This window comes from Phoenix dactylifera, chromosome 4, assembly GCF_051530095.1.
Source record: "Phoenix dactylifera cultivar Ajwa chromosome 4, Ajwa_hap1_PhDact_Kaust_v1.1, whole genome shotgun sequence".
NCBI classification, from domain to species: domain Eukaryota; kingdom Viridiplantae; phylum Streptophyta; class Magnoliopsida; order Arecales; family Arecaceae; genus Phoenix; species Phoenix dactylifera.
Genome location: NC_143193.1, coordinates 4,812,024 through 4,829,819, shown reverse-complemented (window position 1 = coordinate 4,829,819; position 17,796 = coordinate 4,812,024). Strand labels below are relative to the sequence as shown.

At 38.0% G+C, this 17,796-nt stretch overlaps 1 protein-coding gene across 2 annotated transcripts in view; it reads left to right on the top strand.

Moving 5' to 3' along the window:
* The first annotated feature begins 772 nt into the window (after nt 1-772).
* Nucleotides 773-17,796, top strand: part of UBP5 (ubiquitin-specific protease 5) — a 33,798-nt gene continuing 16,774 nt past the window's right edge. The window contains exons 1-7 of one of the 2 annotated variants that reach the window (XM_039133817.3): nt 806-1,222; nt 3,434-3,682; nt 12,937-13,081; nt 14,830-14,889; nt 14,963-15,058; nt 17,327-17,400; nt 17,497-17,746. In XM_039133817.3, coding sequence (XP_038989745.3) covers nt 1,098-1,222; nt 3,434-3,682; nt 12,937-13,081; nt 14,830-14,889; nt 14,963-15,058; nt 17,327-17,400; nt 17,497-17,746 — 999 coding nt within the window. In that variant the 5' untranslated portion in view covers nt 806-1,097. Of the gene's footprint in view, nt 1,223-3,433; nt 3,683-12,936; nt 13,082-14,829; nt 14,890-14,962; nt 15,059-17,326; nt 17,747-17,796 lie in introns of both variants that reach the window. The other variant, XM_008796719.6, reaches the window with a different exon arrangement.

The following is a 17,796-nucleotide window of genomic DNA, read 5'->3' as shown; positions in this document are numbered from 1 at the left end:
TTTATCAAAATAACTACGTGATATGTCCCTATTAATGAGTCATACTTTTATAATTCATGAAAATCATTGTGTGATATGTCCCTATTAGCATCTCAAAGTGAAAGTAAATGGGTTTGCTCTGTTCTTCTTTAAGTCCCCCAAAAACTAAACAGATTATATAACATGCTCCTTTAGAAGTAAGCACAAGAAAAGAAAAGGTTGAAAGTATGATTGTTGCTAGAAATCACTTGGAATCTACCTTCTTTTAGTCTAGGTCTCCTCATCCCTCCTCTCCACTAGGGTTTGTTCTCCACCCTTTTGACCATTGTATAAGCAACTCATTTGTGATCACAATGGATGGTGGCTTAAATTGTTATATTTAGTTATTTTTTTAATTTTTCAAGATTAATCAATTTTTCTATATCTTTCTCATGGGCAACTGTGCGAGACGGTTGATCATCTATACTTTTGTAAAATATGAACATAAGGGTTCAGCTCCATCGCAAGTTCAATTTTATGACATTTCTATTCTTTTAAATACTGAAGGAGTCCAAATTCAATTTTTAACTCCAACCGTCTTCTCGAATATCAAGATAGAGACTTTTAAAGTTACCATGCATAAGTGCTTCCACCCTATCTCTTATTTCTTTTCAAAGGGTTGACTCTTTAACAAACTATTTTCTCATATAATTTTTATATGCGAGTCATATGCGTGCAAAATACTGGTCCAATATAACTAGATAATAATTATTAAAAATTCTCTTTCATATATCGCAGGATAGCTATAACCTATAAATTTCTATTTTGTGAAAAATCATTTTATTCTGTCTCTTCCCTTGCCCATCACACATTTGCACAGGCCAAGCTAAACCCAATGGCATCTCCTTAAGGTGGAAGGGAAAACATGAGAAAGAGGCAAGTGTTCTCCCCTATTTAAGTCCCAGAAGCGCAAAATGGCAGCGTCCAGCTTCGGCTCCTTAAGAGCATAAGAAGGGGAGCGGTGGCCATACTCCCAGTGCTGGAACTATCCATCCTTCCTCTCCTCTTCCCTTATGCCCTTCCTGCAGCCCGTTCCTCGCCTCCATCTCCGAAGCCGATAGAGCTCGATAGGGGTAGAGATGGAGGGCTCGGGCTCTGCGCCTGAGCTCAGTCCGGAAGAAGAGCGGATCCTCATCCGAGACATTACCATCGCCGCCGAGGCCGTTACCAAGGAGGGCGACATCTTCTATCTCCTCTCCCAGAGGTAATCCCTTAACCCCCCCAAGCAGAAATGTCCGATCTTTCTCTGTTTCCCGATTTTTCTTTAATTTTTTTTATATTTTTTGAAAGATTTTCTGGGTTTCGATTGAGTGCACGGTGGTTTCGGGAACAGAATGGAACCCGATCTTATAGAATTTGTTCTTTTTTCACTTCCAGTCGCGTTTAATTTAGATCGCGGTTTTGATTTCCAGTAGAAATTCGTTAACAAGGAGACGTTTTTGAGTTTGCTTCGATTTGTTTTTCTCATTTCGGTTGGATTATAGAGGTTTCAGTTTGAATTGGTTTCTGTTTCGGTTGTTCCAGTGGAATGTACCACGTTTGATGATCTAGAATTGGGACGTTCTTCACCATAAATTTACCTTTTTTCAGTGAAAAATATTCATGGGGTAATTGAATTTGGAATTCCTGTACTTACCTCGTACTTCAAATTTGGGATATTTCTTTGGCCCAGAAATTTTTTTTTTAAATTTTAATCCATGAAAAGAACTTTAGTTGTGCTACCATTTGAAATTATTATATTTATATGATTTTTAGGCTGTACGCCATGTCCATTGCTGCGGTGGCACAGCCCATCAAGTTAAATTCATAAGCTGCAAATGTCTAGTTATTTAGGTTTAGGTCGCGCTGCTTTCTGGTAAGCGGATAAAAGATTGAGCGAGTGCACAGTTCAGTTGTGCGCTGAAGTCTGAATTGAGGTTTGGGATTAGAATTTGGAAGTTCAATACCTGCTTTTGACTATTGCATGCGACTGACCAGCTCTTGATGGAGAAGAAAACTGCATCTACTTGAGGCCTTTTGTGTTTTCAGATTTTCTATTTAGCGTTATAATGAAAATTAGATGGTATGTATGTTGTCCCATGGACATATATACATTCCGAAACCCAACCTAATACGGCAATATATTGAGCAGTTCTGGTGAATTGGTTCTAGGATTAAGAATTTGACATAGAAGGTGGTGAGTCTGATGGAGATAGTGGAGAACAATCAATGATGTGGCCATGAATTTGAAAAATGCTGAAGCAATCTATTCTAGGGAAAAGAAAAGGAACTTGTGGGAAATCTCAAAGTGGCTTTTGAACTAGAATGTGGACTGTCAATAGATTGGCAACTGTAAAGTTGTCTTAACCCTAAGAGTAAGAGAGTTTTCTCAAGCCATTATAGGAGAAATTTGGTCAAAATTGATTAGTACAGCATGGAATGTGCATAGGCTTATCTCAGCGGCGATATGTTAGAAACATTGTATTGTACTACAAACATCCATATTTGAATATACAAGGCAGAATGCTTCATAATAGCTTCTTATAGATTGGTTCAAAGTACAAGACATCTTAAAGTGGGATATATGAATGTTTCTTCTGGTCCTTTTCGTTTCTAACGAATAAATTTCTTGGTTACCTATGCTAGGTGAATTATTGGTTCCATTTCTCATGGGAGAAGCAAGTTTCTAGTAAGCGATTTATGCTACTCGATTTTGGCACAACTCATGCCTGGATTTGTATATCAGAATCTTCTTGAAGCCTCTCTTTTGGCATGGGAAGCATCTTGTCATTTTCTGTGCCATTGAAATTGCAATTAAGATTTAATTATTACTTCTGCAATATGTTTAAAATCTGTGATTTAGCAAATCTTTCTCTTATAATGTATGCTTTGCCTGCAATTCTGTTGTCGTGCTGTTCACAGGATGGTTTCTTGTAAGCCAGGTTGAATTTGAAAATTATAACCTTATTCCTTCAACTTGAAAAGGAGGTCCTTAAGCAAGACTAGTTGATCTCATGTATTTGCTAACGGGCAAAAAGTGCTTTTCAGATATATGATTGAAATAAATGGAATAAAATTTATTGATGCTTAAGGGTTGTTCGTTATGTTATATCTTGATTAGAAGATATCACAATGTAGAAACAAAGAATGTGTTAGAAACCTCTCTCTTTTTGTTGCATAAGACATAAAATCCTAAATGCATGCTGTTTCAAGTATCAGATAGAAAAAAAACATTACCTCATGAGTATTTCCATAGCTATCTATAGTGACTGCATGCTGATATCTTTTACATTTTAAGAATGTTTTATACCTTATGTTGATCCCCTTCTGATTGGATGTGTCTATCAGATAATATGCTTGTATTTTATGGATAAACAATCATATACTTATAACTTCTTCTTGTTGTTTTTTGGGTGTGTGGGTGGGATGCGAATAGATGGTGGCAATGTTGGCTTGATTATGTTAACCAGGATATGACTGCCACCTCGATCAATGGGTCCTCTCATCATCATGAAACGGCTGGTTTAAGTACTCCCAAGAGACCTTCGGCTGTTGACAATTCTGATTTAATTTCTGATGTGACATCTGAATTATCAAATGTGGAAATTGAGCTTCATGACACTTTAGTCGAAGGTCGTGACTATATATTGCTCCCTCAACCGGTTTGGGAGAAGTTGCATGGATGGTGAGTTCTGAGAATATGCATATCAAAGAACATAGTTGATGTCTTACCATCATTTATTTGCCTATCATGTTGTTGTTCATTTATCCCGGTTCATATAACATTTTCTTTTGTTGAAGTTCATAAATTCAAGAGTAAATAACAAAGAAGGCTCTTTGAGTCTATTCCTATCAAATAGGATTAGACATGCTTGTTGTAAGTATTAGCTTGGTCATGATGAGTGCCAGTCCTGCTCATCTTTGAACTTGGCTAATTCATCTGGTTATTAAACAACTTGATTTTATGTAGGGTCAGTAAATCCATAACTTATGCGTTTTTCTTCATGATTAGAAATGAAGGCCTAAAAAATCTACATATGCAATTCTTCCTTTTTGTCATACTAACTATGTTAATCATATTGTTTTTTTTTGACCCATTTGATAGGTGAACCATGGTCAAGGACAAGGGAATTTGATTAAATCATAAACTCATCTTCTAATCGTTCTATAAATGAATTCACATTTCTGCTCCAGTCGATACTATCTCTTCCGTTTAGAGATTGTTTGGCATTGTTGTAGATAGTAGAGCTTTTGTATGTCGAGCTTTGGACAGTAAAACTTTAGCAAATAGAACTGTTAACAAAAAGCTGTTTATTTTCCATTTGGTAACTATATTTTCGAAGTACTGTGAAATTTTAACATTTGTTTAGTGACTAAATTGAGAAAGTGCTTTTAGTATCAGAAAATGACAATAAAGGATATTGGATAGTGCTTTCAATTATCTAACTATTTGAACTATCAAAAATTGTTGTTATAAAATATGCTAAATTTATAAATTTTTATTTGATATTTTAATCCAAATAATATAGTAAATAACAAATATATTATTATTATTATTATATATTTTATATTATTATATTAAATTATATTTATATCATACTCTGTTATATTATCATTATATAGTACTATAAAAAATTGTTAGCATGGATATTTTCATCTTTGTGGAATTTGTATTAAAATGATAATAGCTTCCGACGTGTCTCAAGTAGAGCCTTTTCTCAAAAGCTCCAATTTTCTGGTAGACTTTTTTTAGCTTTTGGAGGAGGTAGAAAGCTGCAAATTTTTTACGAAATCCCTCAAAATCACCCAAAAGAAATTTTGGCTCCCAAACGGCAATGCTAAACATGGCCTTAATCGCCTTGCTTGGGGATTAAGTTATTAGGATTGTAATAGGACTGACTATGCTAGAAGAAAGAGTGTGCATGTGTGTAACTACAGAATAGCGCAACTAGATGATTTATCAATCAACGAACAAATAAGATCCTGAGATGTTTTAATCTTGTTTTATGCAACCTAGGTGCAGCCACTGCAGGAAATGAGATCAGATGTTGTTGAAAGAAACATAAAATGGATATGGAAGGGAAAGCACTTGAAGAAGCTTGCTGTGACAATGAAAATGCAATTCAAGCTGATGCTTTAGGATTTTAGTAAATAGCCTGCAATCTGATGAGAAGTCCAATAAATTATTAGCTTATCTATTTAATTACTTTCACAGAGTTCTGTCAATAATGCAAGCATGAAAGTGGATCAATGATTTGCAAACATGAACAGAAACCAGATTGGGAAAAGGATTATCATCTTAATAGTAGGTCCTTAACTTATCTCAAAAAAAATAGATCCCTAACAAACATATTATAAAAAACAGTATATAATTCAAAATAAACAATTGATTTATGGTTCAAGTTCTTTAAATCTACTTAAATTAAATGCTTTATCCCCTAAAAAATCTGTTTGTTCTATTAATTCAACTCAAAGGTCCAGTGAACTAAATTATTTCTTAAAGAATTTCTATGGTGTTAGCTCAAAGAAACTAGAACTCAACCTTTTATATAATTCCTGTTACAATCAACTCAGAGCAAAGACACATCAGTGAAGCTATGGGTAAACTAAAACCACAAGAGAGATCTGTCTGGCATGTCAAATGTTACTATTCCCATAACTTATCTTGCATGTGGTAACATAATGAGCTGGAATTTGAAAACATAAGAAAGTAATTATCATTTTTAATGTTACACATATTTGATGCATACCTTTAGAGTATTTACTATGCTGCTGTTTTTTGTATAGAATAATTGTATACTTTTGTGTACTATGCACAGATCAGTGTTCCTTCAGCTGAGTACAAATTTTTTTCTTTTTTTCTTTCTTTCGTTCTTTATTTCTTTTCTTTTCTTTTTTCCCAATCTATGTCTTGTTAATGTTTTTTTTGCTTCTAATGCTTTTAATTTTTACTCTTCTTTTTAGCAAATCAAGTTACAAACTTCCCCCGATTATCCCAATCTTCCTACAAATCAACTAACTACTTTTTTATTGCTAGGCCATTTCAATTCCACCCAATCCTAAATGTTTTTCCACATGATACCTAGCTACTACTAGATGCATAGTCTTCACTCCCAATCATTAAATCCCCATGCCCAAATTTCATTCAGATTCGATATTATAATCATATTGCTTTTACATCTTGTTTCATTAAAGTTTGAACCTTACTTTCTGTAAAAGATAACAACCAATTTGACTCGTTAAATACTTAAACGAGGATGTCTTAAATTCACTTTTTCCTTTTTTTACTGGAATTCCATGTCAATTTCACAAATAGGCTTTCCTTGTTGAATGCAGTTGAGCTTTAAAACTAGATACTCTTGTCAAGCACAATCAAACTGAACTCTTTTTCAAGTATAACTTTCTAATTTGAGATTAAATCTCTAAAAATATTGTTTCAATACCTCTCCTTCTAAAATGACAAGTAAAAGCATCCACTCTAATGGAATCAACTTAAAAGAGTTCCAACCAAGGTAGGCTGTATTGCACCGAATTGCTTGGTTCTAGGCATACTGAATCGAACCAACGAGGAATTGGGACGGTTTTCCCTTTCAACTTGGAACACAACCCCACCATTCGATTACATCATCCTTCCATTCGATTAAGACCCGATTTGATTAAACCCTCCCCCTCTTGGCTCAGATCATTCGGGAACCGCTGCCACCTCCAACTCATTGACACTACTCCCCACCCTCCCTAGTGGCGTCATTGGTAAGTGTCACCCCTCTTCTTCTCTTGCTCTGCTGGGTTAGGGTTTCCCTTGGCCCTCCCCCTTCCTTCGTCCCTCCTTTCCTCCCTCTCCCTCTCCCTCTCCCTCTCCCTCTCCCTCCCTTTCTCTCTCTCTCTCTTGCTCTGCTATGGTTAGGGTTAAGGTTTAACCCTTAGTCCTCACCCTTCCTCCCTCCCTCCCTCCCTCTCTCTCTTCCCCTCTCCTTTTCTCCCTCTCCCCCCTCCCTCTCCCCATTTCGATAAGCCTCGGAATGGCATGGTATGGACCCATCCTGTGTCGAACCAGTCACCGACCTATATGCCCTTTGGTACCAATTCGACGAACCTTGGTTCCAATGCTATCCACTCTATTGTAATTTGCTATTTTGTTTTCTTTCTTTAATCTCCATCCTTAGGATTGGCAATGGGCTGGGTCAGGTTGGGTTTGGTTCTGGTTGAGCCATGTTAAGGTCAAAGACTCTCACTCCATGCCCATTCCATTAATTTTACATGAACCCTTACCTGCTTACCAACTTATCTAAATTTTCACTCATCAATCATACATATAACTAGAGAATGAAGCAAAACATTGTACGCTAAGATCACAATCAACAAAATCAAATATAATCTCAAATATATCATCATAATCACAATAAACTTAAGAATTTAGTGTGCATGACAATTCTAAAGGAATTTAAACTAGCTAAAATGCAAACCCACATCCGATAATGTCATGGTCCATCCTATTCATCACTCTTTACAACCCTTCTATTTTTAATGAACCGATTCATAGAGAAAAGATTAGAGAACTATCAATTATGCTGGGTCTAGGAGCTATTTGACTTTTCAACCAAATAAAACTGGGTGACTCATCAGGTCTAGAGGGTAAGCCCAAACCCACCCATTTATAATTGGGTTAATTTCAAGTTGATTCAGAACCGACTGGGCTTTGAAACCCCCACCCAAACACATTTATTGGAGGTGGGTTCATGGGGTTTGGTTGGTGTTGGTCAGAATTTGCCTCTCTTATCCATCATTGACATTGCACCTAGTGGCAAAGCTAGGAATTAAACTCAGTGGTAGGGGGTGGGAGGCAATTAGGCAATGTTGGAATAACTATTATCTCAATAAAGATCATTCATAAAAAGTTCTTGTAACACATGCTACCGCTCATATTTACTTACGATCATTAAATAGCATGGCAAAGGATTATGTCACTAGTATCTATTTATCAGCAAAGCTAAAGATTATTTTGTTAAATTAATGTAAAATGATTTTATAATTTTCTTCCTTCTTTTAATATTTTATGAATCATGATATTTGTTTTTAAAGAAGGTATTTTAAATTTTCTAAAAAATAGCATGAGACAATTAGGTAAATTTTAGAGACAACCAGGACATGTATTGAATAATGGTTTACAAATGAAAATTAAAACAACATTCTAAAATCAGGAACAAAATTAGAAATATGATGATTCAAATATTCTTTTAGAGGAGAAGATGCTTCAAATATTATGTAGTTGTAACAAAATAAGTTGAATAGTAAGAGATGCAGGAAAATGATATATAATAATCTAAACATACAACAAATAATAACTACCTGTTTACGTTAATCCGCCCTTCACTAGCTTGCCCATTAAAAGAAAATGAAATAACTAAAGAATGAATACAAATAACAATATATGATTGGCTTTTTAGGCAGACTCCTTATCAAGGTCCGCCGTACCGGTACCGGTCGGCGTACCGGTGGCCGGCCGGACCGGTACGGTACCGGTCCGGTCCGGTACGTATCGGCTGGTACCGGTCCCGTACCGGCCGGTACGCGGTGGTTTCAAAAACCACAGCGCCGCGCGGCGCTGTGGTTCTAAAAAAAAAAAAAATCGTACCGGTGCGAACCGGCCGGTTCGCACCGGTACGAGGTCGGTACGGGCTCCGAACTGGCTGGTACGGGCCCGAACCGGCCGATACGCACCCGTACCGGCCGGTTCGGATAAAAAACCGAAAAATACCGATTTTTTATCCGTTCCGGTACCGGTCCACGGCCGGACTGGTACATACCGGCCGGTACTGGCCGGTACGGGCCGGTACGGCATTCCATGCTCCTTATCTTTATTTAGATCACTTATCCATGGATTGATAGGGTGCTGGTGCAATGCTCCTTTAATCAGTTAGCATTCCCTGAAATACTTGGGAGAGAAAAAAAAGACCTCGAGTTATAGAAACCAATGACCATGCTTGGTAGGTTCTTTATTTTTAATTGAATTTCTAATTTGAGAACAATATCTATAACTTGGAAGATTTTTTGGTTTAAATATGTGTAAAAGAAGCCAAAAATATAGTACTCCATGAACCTTAAGATACTATGCTAGAAACAGAAAATCCAGGGAGAAAGAGCAGGCACCACAAGAAGAAAAGGAAAAATAACAGGAACAAGCCCGCACTCAACCAGGATTTGATAATCTACCTTTTTATTTCCTTACCTTTTCTCTCATTCTGTAACATAGAGAGTTTTTTTTATTATCTTAATTTGCTTTAATTTTCTCAAGTCCTCTTAAATTCATTAATTCTGTGTGGTCAAGCATTTACTCCACATATCTTGATAAACATCAAAGCAAGGCAACCATTAACATAATGTTGAATAGATTTTATCTGTTTCTTGAAAGAACAAATTTAGTAAATATGAACAAGATTAAGAAGAATATAAAAAAGAAATCTTCTCAGAATGACATTACAAGAATAACAAATTAGTGGATACCAGATCTCTCAAGAAATGCAAAAGAAAACACTTATCATAGGATCGGAGGCTTCATAAACAATCAAGATGGAGAGCATTGTTGAAATAGAAGCAAAGGAAAAAATTACATTAGCGATTTTACTGTAACAAGGGATTAATTGACAGATCTTTGTTGACTTTTCCATTTTAGACAATTACGCTTTACATGACTTAGTTACCAGTGGAATCATATAGTATATAATATTTAGAGCGAATGTAGTATATAATATCTGGAGCTACGATTATCATCATCCAAACTAACCAAAATTCTAGCATGATATTTCCATGTTGGTTTCACATATTTATCCTGACATGTGCAGACGATAAGATTAGTAAGTTCGAATACTGTGCTGGGCACTCTAGGTTCTACATCCTTTAACATGAGCCTTTTTAAAGTTCAACCACCATGATCACCATGACCATTACAACCTTATTCTCCATCCTTTTCTCTTTCAGATGATTTTAAATTTACTTTGTAACATGATATGCTGTATCAGCCTGAACCGGATGGTACGGGGCGTACCGTACGGGTTCGGTACCGGTACTCGGTACGGATAGTGTACCAACATTCGGTATACTAAAAAAATTCCGTACCGTACTGTACCGATACTGTGCTAGTGTGGCACCGGTACGGGGTCTGGTACCGAGACGGCGAACCTTGCTTTATAACTTTTAGAGGATTCCCTTGGAAAAATGAGGATGTATTATTTCAAGTGTATACATGATTGAAGAATTCTCGTTGTTGGTTGAAATGAGTCTGTAAATGTGCCTGTTGCAAGATCTTAAGTTGAAAAGAAAGAAAAGGAAAACCTTTCCAAGATCTCTATTTGTGGCCGATAGACACGTAGTGCTAGGTCCACATAGATATCTCCACTAACTGGTGTTGTATGCATCAAGATTGTTAATTAAAAAAATATCTTGAAATAATATATGAAACAAGATCTATATTTCTTTCCCACTGAATGCCATTACAGTGAGACTTCAAAATTTTCTCCTGTTAATCAAGAACATAACACTACTCTGTAGTAAGGCTCCACACAATGTTAATAGTCATGCCAAAATATTTTATTCTTCGTTTCTGCTGTCACTTGGATGAGGCATGCACACAGCCAAATTGATTATCCTTTTGGATTCAATGAAGTACTCTTCATGTTTGTCTCCTAAAAGGAAGTTGAGCTTATTCAATTTGACTGAGGCCATCCATTAGATTGAAACCCTGATCTTGCCCTCATTGCCTTGTATTTAAACAAATAAATGATTTCTGCCATAATCTTTGATAGCCCGGGGATGTGAAAGGTTGGTCAATATATTTGGACAAGTTGCTCAGAGCTGGTGTTATAGATATCTATTCTATGTCAACAATGTAATATGCACACACAAGGAAAAGTAACATTGCATGGATATGGGCCATTTCTTCTGCAGATCCGAGAAAGCCGAAGCTCTCTGCCTCTTGTGCAGTATTTGCCGCAGAAAGAAGCCCATACCCCCACAATAATGTTTGCAAAATTTTTTAGGAGTATGGCTAGAGCCTTACGAATTTGTGTTTCCACACCACACATAGCGAAACATTGTAAGGCTTTTTGCTCCAAATAATTTCCATACATTGATCAAATTTGATTCTCTTCTTCTTTGTACACATATGGGATCTACATGTTCTTTTACTTTGAAACAATAGCTCATCCTTTACAATGAGAGCAACATGGACCACTGCATATTTGAGAGAGAAAAGTAGGTCTGTCCCTTTAGATATGTGAACTCAGCATTTGCAAGTAACACGACAGATAAAAAAATAGGTTAGGAAGAGAATGGAGAAAGACAAGAAGAAAAATGGTTGCTCCAATGCCATAATGTTTTCAGAGGAGAAAAGAAAAAACAGAAGCAGAATGGAGGTGCAGCTCTTTTCCATTTATAGCCATGTGTTGATTCAATTTTACTTTATCATGTTGTCATGTCAGATGAGAGAAAATGACCTCCTTCCACAAAGAGCCACATTAATTTATAATCTGCTAATCTAATTGCTTCTATTTAATACAGTCTATGTTGCTTTGGATGAAATCAAAATGTTGGATAACTAGTAGTTGAATTTGGAGAGAGCTATTTTAATAGATTATATATATAACGCTAACTAGTTGAATTTCGAATGTACCTTTTCTGGTGTGATTATATATGCCATTTTGAGCATGATTGTGCTGAATAAATGGTTTATTTTGGCAAATAAGTAGTCTAGGCACATTGTAGAGCCTAAAAGGATATGTTTATAGCAGTGTGATGATTAAGTTTTAAAAATGGAATATGCAACATTAAGATCCAAAAGAGACCAAATGCCTTAGGACAGGACTGGAACACTTGGCTGCACCTTACATATACATATACATATACATACATACACACACACACACACATACATTATACACATACATACATATATGTAGGTATATATGCATGCGTGTGTGTGTGTTTGTGTGTGTACATATATATATTACAAAAAGGTTGAACTCAAATAATATGATCAGGGATACTTGTTATTGACATTTAAGTGGGGGCTTGTATCTTTAGAGAAGCTTGAGTGGGGAGACTAGATATCCAATTCTTTTTAGATTTTATAAAAATCCTAATAAATAAATTCTTAGGAGTGTTTATGTTATTCCCATATGTTTTGTGAATGACAAAAAGGGGGAAAATCTAAGGTGGAAAAGTAGTTGCTCTCGTTATGGTAGGACAGAGGAGATATGTGGTGGTGGAGGGAGCTGGAGGCACCCGAAAATGAGCATTACACTATGGCACGTGAAGTAGAAAATTAGTTTAGATTGGGAATAATGCATTGGTAATGATGAAATGACAATCTATCTATAAACATTAGTGAGATGAACAAAATTCGGAGGGATATGTTCATCAGTAGGGCAAAGGTTGCCTCTTAGAACTTGAATGCTTGTCATGTCTTCCAGGGATCTTCAACTTTATGACAAAAAAAGGGGTTCTATGAGTCGATGAAACACTTAGTCGTGGATCCTTTTAACCCAGTAAAGCTGTAGCATATGAGGATGGATTGTGAACTTTTGAATTTTTTTTAACACTAAACTGAACTGTCGATGATATGCAGAAGGTAGAAATGCCGGCAAAAGAATGATGCAAGGTTGTTAATAGTTACTATCTTTCTTAACCAAAAATAGCTAAAGATGGATATGTTCTGTTCTATTATGTTATTTCTTTTATTTGTTTCCGTATATAGATTATTGAAACACAAATGCTGTAAGAAGTTGCAATATATGATTTTTGATAATTATTGCTCCAATTTGTTCCAATTTCATCTATTTTTAATTTAATCCTGTCTCTGAAAGTGACAATTTTCTCCTTAATGTGCCTACGTATCCTGAGGATGACTTCTGAGCAAGAATTTAAAGTGTATATTGCTTCGTTCAGGTATGGAGGGGGTCCAATATTACCAAGGAAAGCCATCAATACAGGTTTGTCTCAGACTGAGTTGGCTATAGAAGTATATCCTCTACGCCTTCAATTACATTTGATGCCAAAAGGAGAAAGGGCAGTTATTAGGATTAGCAAGAAGGTACAGTTTGTTAATCCTGTTTTTATCTTTCTTTCATCGCCTAATGCTCGTTATTCCTTTACCTATACCCTCCCATATGTTCAAATTACTGTCCTGCATGTGAAACACTTTGGCTGGAAAATCCTGTTGAAGTTTTGGTACTTTCTACAGGTAGAAGTATTGATGGGGAATATAACTCATGTATGAAGTTCGTTAGTGTTGAATAGGGGTGGCGAAAGCTAACTCGGATCCGTCAACCAGCATGAACCCACCTGAAATAAATGAGTTTGTGTTTTCCATTTTTAAATTCGGGTGGATTTCGAGTCAACCAAGAACAAACCTGTTTATTAATGGGTGGGTTTGAGTTTAGCTCTCGAACTCGGTGGATCGCTTGAGTCAAACCAGCTTGGTATTCTAGCTCCCAAACTGTGGACCATGTTGATCTCTCTAATTTTCAACATAAGCTTCTGTTCATTGGTTAAAAAAAAAAAACTAGGGCTGGATAGAATAGTTAGTTCATCATTAATTAGTTTTTGATTGTCATATATCCTGAATTCTAAATTTTTTGTGCTTGTAGTAATAACTTGCAAGTTAAATATGTTTTTTTTGGTGATATTTGCATGCTATGGTTTACTTATATATGTATGTCTTTATATATTTATGTATATATATAATTGACAAATGAAAACTTAAATGTGTTGGTGGGTAAGTATGGTTTATATAAGATGAAGGGTTTGGTTACAGATTTACATTTTCCATCCATTTATAAATGGGTCGGGTATGGGTTGGAAGGTATCAATTAGATGTTTTTTAACCCTCTTCAACTTGACTCTAACCCTCTTTAGCTCGACCCTACCTGATCTATTGCCATCCCTAGTGTTGGAAGGAGAAACAATACAAAGCAATAAAAATAATAAAAAAGTAGAGTCGAACTTGGGGGTGATGTACCCCCAAAATTCACATACCAAGGTTTGCAGAACTAGTTGGCGATTGGTATAGCACAATATGGATCCATATCGTGCCATTCTAGGACGTACCGAAATAGAGAGAGGGAGGGGGAGAGGGGAAGAGAGAGGAAGAAGGAGGGAGAGAGGGCCTCCTAGGTTGGGGGAGTTCTTCCAATGGAGGGACGAGTGGAGGAAGCACTGACAGTTGGCAAGCAGATGTGTCACGCTCTCTTGGGCCTCAGCACCGCCCTCTCACCTTCAACGCCTACCTTGTTAGTGAGACCATGTATAACTGCGTTAGTGAAGTTGAAGGTGGGATCCTTGAGCAACTCTAGCTTGAGGTGAAAGTAGATCTGGTGGAAGATCAGCTTCACATCCCCTCGGGCTCTCCTGTTCGCGGAGCACGAAGACAAAGTAGGGGGGAAAGGGAGAGATAGAGAGAGAGAGGGAGGATCGCCTAGGGCATCAAAGGAGGCTCGGGAGACTTTAAAGGGTCGGATGGGGGGCTTGGGAGGCTTTAAAGGGCTGAACCAATCCAACCGCATGAGCTATTTGGCTGGCTTGGGTTGGTTCGGCCTTCCTTACACATTGCTATAGCGGAGATATCATCTAACTATTAGTAGGACCTGAACTAGGCTTCTTATGTTATTATAGTCATAATCATTTGATGCCTCAATTTACGATCATTTTACATGGAATGATTTAGTCTATAATAGAGATGTTCCTGGCAAAAGCTTTGTAAGTTATACCTTTTTGAGATGGCCTCGAGATGTACCTTTTATGGATGGAGCAAGTTTGAACATGTCATGTTAATTTATGCAGGACACAGTTGGTGAACTTCATAAAAAGGCTTGTGAGGTTTTTGATTTGGTCATGGATCAAGTAAGATATTATTCACTTGTTCAATGTTTATTTTTTTTCATGTGTTCTGGTATTCACATTTTGCTAATTGCAGGTGTCTATCTGGGACTACTATGGTCAGCAGAAACATGCTTTGATGGACAACATGGAGAAGACCCTTGATGATGCAAATATACAAATGGACCAGGATGTAGGCCTTTTAACTTCTTTTTTTAAATGTTTATTCTTGAAAAATAATTATATTTGAGTGGAACCTGCTCCTTGGTATGGGAAGATGAATTAACCTTTAAAAATGAATAGATTACTCTTTATAAGATGCACATATGATGCAAACATATAAAGAAGTAAGTTCTAGTATAATGATTTCAATGTTACATTGTCTGAAAGGTAGATATGCTTTCTAAACTCTAAACTACTTCAGGGGTTCCATCTTCTTCCGCAGTGGACTCTGGGTTTCTCCAAATACATGGAATATCCACATAATACCAATATTTGTTACAAAAAACAAAATCTATAACCGTGCTACTAGGCATTGCACAGTCAACATAATAAATGTTTGCAGGGGAGAAACATTTTTATCTAGTGAAACAATAATTTCTTATGCTTTCACTTCAATGAGCTTTGTCATCTGTCCCTCCATGAATGCCAATACCCAGGGTTGGCAGAATCGTTCCAAACCGAGCAGTTGCAATCATACTAAGCCGTCCAGGCGGTGGACCGGGACGGTTCCAGCCATGTTCCGCTGTACCGGTACCGGTCGGCGTACCGGTGGCGGCCCGTACCGGTCCGAACCGGTCCCGTACCGGTCCGAACCGGTCCCGTACCGGTCCGAACCGGTCCCGTACCGGTCCGAACCGGTCCCGTACCGGTCCCGTACCGGTCCGAACCGGTCCCGTACCGGTCCGTACCGGTCCCGTACCGGTCCGAACCGGTCCCGTACCGGTCCGAACCGGTCCCGTACCGATCCCGTACCGGTCCGAACCGGTGGCGTACCGGTCCCGCATGGGTTCTTCAACAATAAACTACCGGTACCGGATTTCACGTTGATCCAGTACCGGTCCCAGGCCGGACCGGTATGTACCGGCCGGTACGGACCGGTATGTACCGGCCGGTACGGACCGGTATGTACCGGCCGGTACGGACCGGTACGGCAGACGATGGTTCCAGCAATAAAAACGAAATCCGTTAGCGGAGGGAGAGAAGGAGAAGGAAAGAGAGGAAAAGAGAGAGAGAGCGGGGGAGAGAGGGAGAGAGAGGGAGGGAGGCTGACAGAGGGTGGCAGAGGCTAATTGAGGGCCGTCAAAGGCTGGCGCCTGGGCAGAAGGCGAAGGTTGCAGCCATATCTCCTGTTTAGTTCAAAAGAGGGTCTGGCCACTAAAACATTTCGCGATATTTAAGTGAAATTAACAAATCGCTTGCCGACTTTACTTAAAAATTATGAAATTTAAAAGCGATCGGACCCCTATTTTGAATAAAACAGGAGATCCGGCCGCGGCCTCCACCTCCTGCTCAGGCACCGGCCTCCCTCCCTCTCTTCTCCTTTCTCCTCTCTCTTGTTCGCGCTCTCCCCTGCCTCCTCTACTGTATCAGTACCGGCATGGCCCGGCACGGCACGGCAGGGGGCCCGTACTGACCCGTGCCGCCGGGCAACCGGTCCGGTGCCCAGTACTAGCATAGTAGATCATGCCAATACCTATGTTGTAAAGTTGAACACACTAGATTTTGATTATCTAAGGTGTTAATGTGATTATTTATTGTGGAATATACAGTTATCAAAGATATCAAAATATGACTTTTTTTAATTGATATACATTTTAGAGGCGTGTTTGAAGAATGATATGCTTGTGAACATGAGTTGAGATCTCAGGTGAAGATTGATAAATACATGCTTTGGAGTTGAAGAAAAAGCTTGAAAAATAGGTAGCTTAATCATGTCACATTGTAAACGAAGGATCCTAATTCATTTTACTCGTGCATTTTACCTTAAATTTTTGGGAAGCGATGAATCTGGAAATTGATATTACATGGAAAGATTGTTGCTCATATGTCAAAAGGAAAAGTTAGTAGGTTTCGATAGATGTTATCATTTGCATTTTAAGTTCATCACCTCTATGTTTTGATGTAATTGGAGGAGGCTGGTCTGCTAAGTATGGTGCCGTAAGCTAGAGTGGTGCAAGATTTTTATGTTGTTTTATAGTGCTTTTAATTTTTTTTTTTGGAAGGGGATATCTGTTGGGGTGGGTTGGGAGGGGGGGGGGGACAATAGCTTATATAAGGTAGAGTTTTCATTATTGTTGACTAATCATGAAATTTTGACCTATTTATCTTTCTACCATTGCAGGCGATTGAATTTTGCAGGAATGTTAGACTTATCTTTGGGTGCTCAAGATTAAATATAGAGGGAAGATATTCTCATCTATTGGATGTTGATCACTAAACTTTCATATTTTCTGTGCAGATTCTGGTTGAGGTTCTCAGAGTTGGAAATGGTACTGCAGATGGTGGAGGCCAGAGTTCTGTACAAGAAAATGGGTACACTGAGAAGGACTCAAATTCTATGGTTGTAGAGCATTCTAGATCGAGTTTATCAGTTGCTGATGGTTTGTCAATAAACAACTATGTTTCCAGAAGTTGTAGTTCGGAGTTCTCGCAAAGCCAGTACCTGGCTTCCCCAAGCAGTGACTTGGATAATTTGCATGGAAGCAACAGCATTACTACGAGGGGTGCTCCTTTGGGCCTGACTGGGCTGCTGAACCTTGGAAATACCTGTTTCATGAACAGTGCAATACAATGCCTTGTCCATACACCAGAGTTTGCAAGATATTTTCGCGAAGATTACCACCAAGAAATAAATTGGAAGAACCCGTTGGGCATGGTTGTAAGTAACTGTTGACATATAGCATACACCATTTTCTCTCAATTGTAGAA